The 8,706-nt window shown below is 32.7% G+C and overlaps 1 protein-coding gene across 1 annotated transcript; it reads left to right on the top strand.

The window, feature by feature from the left end:
* The first annotated feature begins 1,253 nt into the window (after positions 1-1,253).
* On the top strand, positions 1,254-4,261 carry LOC136084858 (uncharacterized). Its single transcript, XM_065806032.1, has 2 exons — positions 1,254-3,718; positions 3,831-4,261. Exon 1 carries the CDS (start codon positions 1,913-1,915, stop codon positions 3,041-3,043), a length of 1,131 nt encoding a protein of 376 aa, XP_065662104.1. The 5' UTR covers positions 1,254-1,912; the 3' UTR covers positions 3,044-3,718; positions 3,831-4,261.
* Positions 4,262-8,706: the final 4,445 nt, after the last annotated feature.

Raw genomic sequence — 8,706 nt, 5'->3', positions numbered from 1 at the left:
GCATGGGCAGTTGAAGTAAAATTTCGTTTGAATTGCTGTTGTGATCTGGTTGCAAGTGATGCGATATACCACTTTGAATTTTATAAGCTATTTTCAACCAACAAGGTTTCAACCAACAGGTTTTAATTCCAATATATTTGAATTGATTTATCTTCTCATGTTATAGCAATATATCAAAAATGTTGTTAAATGCAATTAACAAGTAAAAATTGCAAATGATAAAGTGATATGTAGTTTTTCCATAATAAAGTAACATATTAACCGATTCTGACTGAGTTTTGAATTTTTATATTCGTTACGTGTATTTTTATGTTTCATATGCCAACCTAGAAATTCCTAATATATTTACAGGTCAAATTTGATTGAAACAGAAAAGCCTGGTCGCAAAGAAAATTCAATAATGGCGGAGCACTTTGAAAGGCTTTGTGGTTGGTTTGAGAGTCAAATGGCTACTGTGACAACTACTGAATTGCACATTAAAATGGAAAAGCTGGCAAATTCTAAAGATATATATTCAATGAAGCACTTAAAGAGAAAATTAAAATAAAAATACAAAGACGACGTAATTTTTAGCCAAACTGAAGATAAATCTAATTTAGTATGCTTTAAAGATGCGGTTACATTTATTATTAAAAAATCTAAGGCAGAGAACAAAGATGCAAACGAAGGTGAAGTTATCATTGAAACCGCGGCTTAGTTGATAAAGGCAGAAATTTTAAATCTAAAGTTCAGCACAGAGAATTACCCATCTAAATACGATATTGAGCATCATGAAGAAAGTTTAAGCCTATTGCTTCGCCTCTTTATGAAACAAATTACATCTGACGAACTAAAACAATCTTCCATAGGTCAAACTATAACAAAAGCTATTCGATCGCAATTTTACGTCCTACCTTTGCTTTTCGGTTTAGGAATAGAACTAGATCACAAGTTTGCATCAAAGTGGTTGACAAATGAGCTATTTAAACTAGGCTTTTGCATAAGTTCATCAGAAATAACACGCTTTACACTCTGTTATGGCTAACAACGATAACATTTTTGACGGAGTGCTGAATGGATTATTTACTCAGTGGGTGGCAGACAATGTGGATCACAATATCTGCACATTAGATGGTAAAGACACTTTTCATGGGATGGGAATCATCGCTGCTGGAATGATGAACACTTAAGTTTTGGATAATCTTCATCAAGTTAAATGAATAAGATATGGTTTAAAGGCAGCAGAAATAAATTCTAAAATAAATATTCCGATTTTGTGGTATGACGTTCCTGACACAGCAGCATTGACAAAGATATTCTTCAAGCCCATTATTGAACTTCAGTCACCACAGACTTTTTCACTGTCTCTCGGTATTGATCTTTTCTGGCAAAGTTTGTTCACTTCAACGGCAGGTGAGAACCGGACACAGTGGTGTGGATTTATGCAACTTCATCATAATGGTAAATGTCATCCCGGAAAAAGTGAGATATTCATGGCGCCTATCATTAACTTAAACCCATCTGATGAAAACTGCATTTATTCTACACTAGCTTTTATACAAAACCAAGCAAAATTAATCAATTTACCTACTCCAAGTGTAACTTTTGATCAGACTTTATGGTTAAAAGCTTACGAAATTGCAAAGTCTAAGCAATTGGATATAATTATTCGATTGGGAGGATTCCATATCTTAATGAGCTTCCTTGGAAACATTGGTATGATCATGGAGGGATCAGGACTGAATAGGCTACTCGAACTTATTTATGCAAGCAACTCTGTCACGCATATAATGACTGGTAAAGCAGTAGCTCGAGCACTAAGAGCTCACTTCTTAGTTGAATCTGCCTTAATGAGTCTACTTTTAAACAAAGCCTCAAAGACGAGGCTGATAGTTCTCTAGAAAACACGTATCAGGATCTGGTCCAAGGAAACATGGATTTGGAAGAGATAAACAATAGCAGTGTAGTTATAAGATTCACAAATCTTATTGAAAATTTAAAAATACAGCTTTTCCGTTCATCCAGAACAGCAAAACTATGGTTGCAATATCTTGAATATATTAGCATTATCAAAATGTTCATCAGAGCAGAGAGAACAGGGAACTGGCACGAACATCTGGAAGCCATCAGGCTTATGCTTAATATATTTGCCGCAACAGGGCATATAAACTATTCCAAAAGTCCTCGGTTATATCTACAATCCATGTACTCACTTAATTCAGAATATCCTTGGCTTTATGAGCAGTACTGTAAATCAGGTTACCATTGTATTAGACGCAAAGATCGATACTGGGCTGGTCTTTGGCCTGATTTAGTAATTGAACAGTGCATGATGAGATCAATAAAAAGCAGTGGAGGTTTAACCAGAGGAAGGGACATGTCAGAGTCTACAAGGAATCTTTGGATCAGTACCTTACATGAATGCGGAGCAGTCCATGATTCCATGTCAACATTGACAAAGCATCGTTTTGAGAGTAGTCAGCAACATTGTGAATCTGGTGAGTCTCGGCGAAAAAAAGATACTAAAGATTTCAAAGCATTAAAGGAGCAGCTCAATCTGTTTAACCCTTTTGAATTTCAAGACTCAGGACTTCAATGTTCTTTTACTGGCCTTTGTGCTGATAAGAATGATGAAATCAATTGTGATCAAGCAGAAAATGTGGGTTTAGAGATTCAAAACAGTCGTAATAATATTGCAGTCAATCAAGCAATTATCAAGCGTTCAAAGCAGGTCAAAATACTTGCCAAGTTGATGCCATCTGTTAAAGTTAATGGCGATGCATTCCAAGTAGATCCTAATGTTTTGTTTCAAAGACTAATCATGCTCATTGAGAGGGCTGAAGATTTGACTGACTGCTTCGAATATGAATTAACACCGGAGCCCACATCTCTCTTCAAAGATGGATTAATGAGGAAACCAAAAAAAGCAGAGCTTGGTAGAGAACTCATTAAGGATTCCACAATTTTAACAGAGAATAATGACACAACCTATATTCTTGACGGCAGAGCTTTGCTGCATCGAGTTTTTTTGGAGATTCCCAGCTACATATTCAGACATTATTGAACAATATTGTACATATATTACAAAAAAGTATGGTAATCATACTTTAATTATTTTTGATGGTTACAAATCATCCATCAAAGATCAAGAACATCAAAGGCGAGGGAGAAAGTTTGTCAACATTGTATTCCAACCAAAAAACCAAGTGAGCTGCAAACCAATCTGAATTTATGTCAAACAGCAATAACAAAACTGCTTTGATCAAAGCATTGGGAATGAAGCTAAGAGAAAAAGGTTATAGGTTAGTGGAATGCGAAGGAGACGCTGACAGAACCATTGCTAAGAAAGGAATTGAGCTTGTACAAAATGGATAATGTGTGACTGTCATAGGAGATGATACAGACATTCTTGTAATGTTGGTTCACATGTGGGATCAAACCATGTGTGAGATTTTTTCCGCCGCAAAACTAAAAAAAGTATGAAATACAGAAACAATCAGCATAAAAAATGTTACACTATGTTTATCATATCACGTGAAAAAATGTTTGTTGTTTATCCATGCATAGAGTAGATGTGATACTACCTCTGCGCTTTTTGGTCAAGGAAAGATAGCTGTAATGAAGTTTATTGAATTGAATAGTGAGTTCGCTTAATCTTTATCTACAGTTTTCAAACATCCATTTGCAACACAAGATCAGGTAGCTAATATTGGAATACAATTGGTTTTGAACATGTATGGTATGTAAGACAACGATCATATTATTTTAATTTATTTATAATATTATTTATTTTATAACTATACGTCCATATTGTTTTGTAGAGGTTTAATTTAGCTCAACTATTACTATAGGTAAAAAAATAAACAAGTCTTGTAAGCACAACTAAGGAAACAAAAATATACGATAATGGTGGCAACTTCCAAAAAAGGAATTCAGCCGGAACGACTACCACCAACCAAAAGCGCGATCAAGTACCATTCGTTTCGAGTGTATTTACAAATTCAACAATGGTTGGGAGTCAATATAGATGAAAAAAAGTGGGGATGGGGAAGGGACAGTGCCAAGGTTTGGAGTGCACAAATGCATCAAAATATAACGTCAATATAGATGACAGTGAAAATGAATACGAAAGTAGTGAAGATGGAGATGGAAACATTTTTGAAAAAAATGTTTGACTTTTGATTTTATATCTAATTATATTATTCAAGTGTGAAAAACACTAATATTTAAACCTGAAAAATTATTCAAAAGTAGTTAAAATTATATTTATTATGAAAGAAAATATTTCAAAAATGCTTGTTTTTTAAAATAGTTATACTAATAAATAAGTTTTTTATTTCAGTCTCAATTTCAACTATTTATTTAGTAAATTTTTAAGTAAAGGTATTTTAATATACTATAAGTATTAGCCTAAATAAAAAATATTGTAAAAATCTGTTGACATCAGCATTTAAGAACATGATTTCTGAAGCACATTTCATTTTTTTACATTTTTACACATTAGGCTATATCTGCGCAAAATTTCATAAGGAATAAGCTACTTTATAATAAGTTATTACAACTTATTGACAGTAGACACAACGTTTTTTTTTGTATTTTCAATAAATTTGAAAAAAAGTGAGGTGAGTTAAAATAATCATAACTTTTTTTGCCCAAAATGGATTTTGGTAAATTTTGGATATGATAAAGTAGATAAAATTACGCTTCGAATGATACTAAATTTATCTTTATCCAAATTTTGTCCAGGTCGGACCCTAATTTGACTAGACTATATGTAAAAACCATATGCTGAAAACGTTTCCTTCCCAAGTATAACATTTTATAGATTATATAAAACACAGGCCTAGATTTTACAAACCAGCGCAAAAAAGCTATAAAAATGATTCTTTCATCCTAAATTGGCCATATATTTATGATTCATTTTGTTTGAAGAGTTGATATTGATATGAGTTTTCTATTAAAAACAGTTAGATAATAAATATATGTATAAAAAAAAATAAAAAATTTTTAATTTGATTTTTCGTGATAAATATTTTACAAAACTTCTCTAAAAATGCAAAAACTTTTTTTATTTAATTTTAATTCTATGAAGTATGTTTGCATATTTTGACGTTTGTTCACCTATTTATTTCTATGTCAGCCTAATTAATTTATCAAAGATAGTCAAAATCTCGCAATCTTAAATAAAATACAGTTTTCAGTAACTACTTTTAAATTGCTCTCGGTATCAATAATAGAAGTAACAAAATTATCTTTTCTGGTCCGAACTTCATCCATACGTTGGGGGTGTTGTTTTAACGAGCTTTCTAAATAAAATTTATTTATAGACTGATTCATGTGCTTTCCGAATAAAAATTTTAATTTAATGCTGTATGTCCGCATGTATTAGCATTTGTAAGAACTGTGTCATCTTCACTAACTTTTATATATTTGCTAATGGTTTTCAAAAAGTCAAATACAACATGGTGTTCACTAGGTTTGAAGCTATAATTATTGCATAAGTCTTTATTTGCTCTCGCTATTGCATACGTGTAACTGAAATCTTTGCAACCGTGGTGAAGTGGTCAAGCATTCGGATTCAAAACGCAAAGTCTTGGGTTCGATTCTCGGCTTGGCGCAAAAACACTTCTGCTGAGGTTGGAAACGGAGAACCAATTTATTAAATGGTGTTCTCCATATGGCGGCGCTCTGTGATAAAAGCATTAGGACTCCTTATCAATGAACTTTAAATCATCCAGTCGACAATTTTATACGTATTTGTTCAGTCAATCAGCATATTTGGGTCTATTAGTTTAATTCCACTTTCCAAACAACTAGATCAGTCTGCAAATTTGGACCGAACACCAAGAACATTTTTTTTAGTAGTTAAAAATACTCATGGCATTTTTTTCTTATTTTTCTACCTACTCACCCTCGCCCTGACTGGAAGCTGTTCAATTGGAGTAGTAACTTGATACAAACTTAAGTTTTTATATTTGAAAAATCCTATTATTGAACCAAACTTTTTCTTTAACTTTTATGTCAATAATGTTTTCAAGTTTTATCAACTTGTCGTTAAAAACCATAGAAGAAAAAAAAAAATTTTTTATAAATAGTTGATAGATAACTTTGTCGATACATAATTATTGACTTGACCCTTATTTATTAATTATACTCCCGATTATTCAAACATTTGTCAACTTGAACTAATCTTTTGGTCCCCTGGAGGTTCAAGTAATCGGAAGTTTTTTTTACAGTACTTTAGTTACTGATATATTGTCATCATTATTGTCAAATTTTATCTTTGTTTAATATCAATGACGTTTGAAGATCAAAATTTCTAATTTTCCTTTTCTTGCAAATTTTTGAATCAAAAAATTGACAGGAAATACTTTAGTAAAAAACTTTGAGACGGAAGTATGAATTAGTGAAAACTAGTTCCAATTGTCGAAATATAAACCCAAGTATATTTTTGTATATATGGTTTTTATATCACGTATACATAGTTATTATATAACTTTTATAATTCGCTTCACTGGTAGTGTCATTAGCTCCAATGATGCTGCTAGAAATTTTGTTTTAGAAGTTTTCTTAAATTAAATTTATTTTAAGTTTAATTAAGTTTTAAAAATTAAATCAAGTTGTATTAATTAGATTAAGCTTTATTAATTCAATTTGTCAAAAATAACCAGGTTCTGAAGCCAGAGTTACTAAAACACGGGTACTCAATAGTTTTAACCAGAAAGACATATGATAAACAACATTGTTTGTAACTGCGTCACTTGGATTTCATATATCATTCAAACGGATAAAAAATGCATTTGTGTAAACTAACGAAATTACGTTATTGATTGTTTTTTGTCCCAGGCGGAGTAAGAGTAATTGAAAATAATTTAATACCGTTTTTTATACATTAAATTTATTCTAATAAATTTGAACAATTGTGTGACATTCTAGTGTTCAAAACGTAGGTAAAGGGGAAACTTTTAGTGAATCATTGAAAAGGTTCAATTATGGATAATATTGGTCCTCGGCAAGTAGGACAATGAGGTGTATTGCTTTCCTGGACTTGTTGAATGCATGGCTGACAAAACAAAACATGTCTGCAAGGCATTACCAATGCATTTCGTTCATTGACAGTGCAAACAATGCACTTGGGTGACTCTGTTGAAGTGGAAGTTGTCAAAGGAAGACTCTCGCCAAGCTCGTCCATTAAGTTTTCATTCAAAGCATTAAAATTGTTTAAATACTTCAAATACAATTTTCCATATTTCATAGAAAAAGACAGATTATCAAATAAAGTTAAGTTAATTAGTTTGGTAAAAAGGTTAATGAAGGTTGATAAATAAGAAGCGTTATACAAAAACTTGGAAAATTATCTTACATAACTTTGAAGTTTTAAAAGAGATATGATACTGTTGACAGGAATCTATCAGTTGTCCAAACTCCGTCTCAAAGGTTTTTCTCAAAACAACGCATTTTTTTAATTACACTACAGTCGCGTTGGTCACGGTGGACTGGGTGATTGCAGGCAAGCTGTTGAAGCTCTTGAATTGTATGCAATATTACATGCTGATTAAGCAATTCCATAAACTGCCAAAATCCTCTATGTCGATTACCCATGTTTGTTTTCAGACGTCTATTGAGACCTTCTGCATTGTTATTGGTTTTGTGATTCAAGCCATAAACACTGAACCCTTTTGGGGTCACTATATTGAGCCAATAACTCTCAAAATACCTTTTAAAAACAAGTAGTTTGCTTTTGATTTCGCCACTGAATGTTGCAATCTCAATAACTCAAGATCCCCAAACAACCATGCTCTTGTTTGCAGGAAGGAGACAAAGTGCCATAACTTTTCGTACCCACTTCTTTAGTTGAATTTGGTGGCGGTATTCCCTCTGAAGACCAAGAATTGCTAACTGCTTGGGGATTGCATTTTCAAAACGAAACCTAAAAATAAGGATTTAAAAGAGATCATTAATTGATAACAAACTATGAGAACTTGGACACTGGGACAAAGTAATTACAATTTAATAACTTATACCTGCAACTATTCACCAAGCTTTCACTCCAAATTGTTCTTAGAGCATTCTGTACTCCTCGTTCAAAATCCGACATAATGGTGGCTGGAGAGGAATCTAAAACTTCTTTTATTTTGGAAAAAACAAGCTTACATAGAGCCTCGGATTTGGATGTCATTAAAGCACATACAGCTGGAACAGATGTGCCCCAAAGGTGAGGGTTATTAGGATCAAAATTCACCTGATCCTCATCTGGAATTGGATCTTCAAGCACTGCTGAATACTCAACAGAAAATATCAAGAGCTGATACCACTTGCTTTCCTCCATGCGTGGTGTCATGCTGGAAGTACAATAAATGTAACTATAACTTACAACTGTAAATAAAAGTGCTCTATCTAACGTTTTTAGTATATCAATTTTTTCATCTTGCGGCTGTCTATTAATTACATCAATAAAATAGAGGGGGTTCTGAACTTTTTTGACAATTGTTGACAAGGGTGAGGGGAGGAGGTCAAATAAAGTTGACGTCAACTAGTTTACTTTACTTTTTATAATTTCATTACTCAAAAAAAAAGGGGTTCGGGTGGGGGTGTCTCTAGAAATTTGACAAATTGTTGACAAGGGGGAGGCGGTGAGGTAAAAATTGCCAAAAGTTTGTTGACGCAATTAATGGACAGCTCCCTAGATAATTTTTTCTTTGAAAAAGTAAAATGTTCCAATATAAA

The sequence above is a fragment of the Hydra vulgaris genome, chromosome 09 (genome assembly GCF_038396675.1).
Source record: "Hydra vulgaris chromosome 09, alternate assembly HydraT2T_AEP".
Lineage (NCBI taxonomy): Eukaryota > Metazoa > Cnidaria > Hydrozoa > Anthoathecata > Hydridae > Hydra > Hydra vulgaris.
The sequence above is the reverse complement of the archived record's forward strand: the minus strand, read 5'-3'. Positions and strand labels throughout refer to the sequence as shown.

What these genes read in the sequence shown, in the direction of transcription:
- LOC136084858 (XM_065806032.1), top strand. Translation starts at nt 1,913, where the DNA reads ATGGATTTGGAAGAGATAAACAATAGCAGTGTAGTTATAAGATTCACA.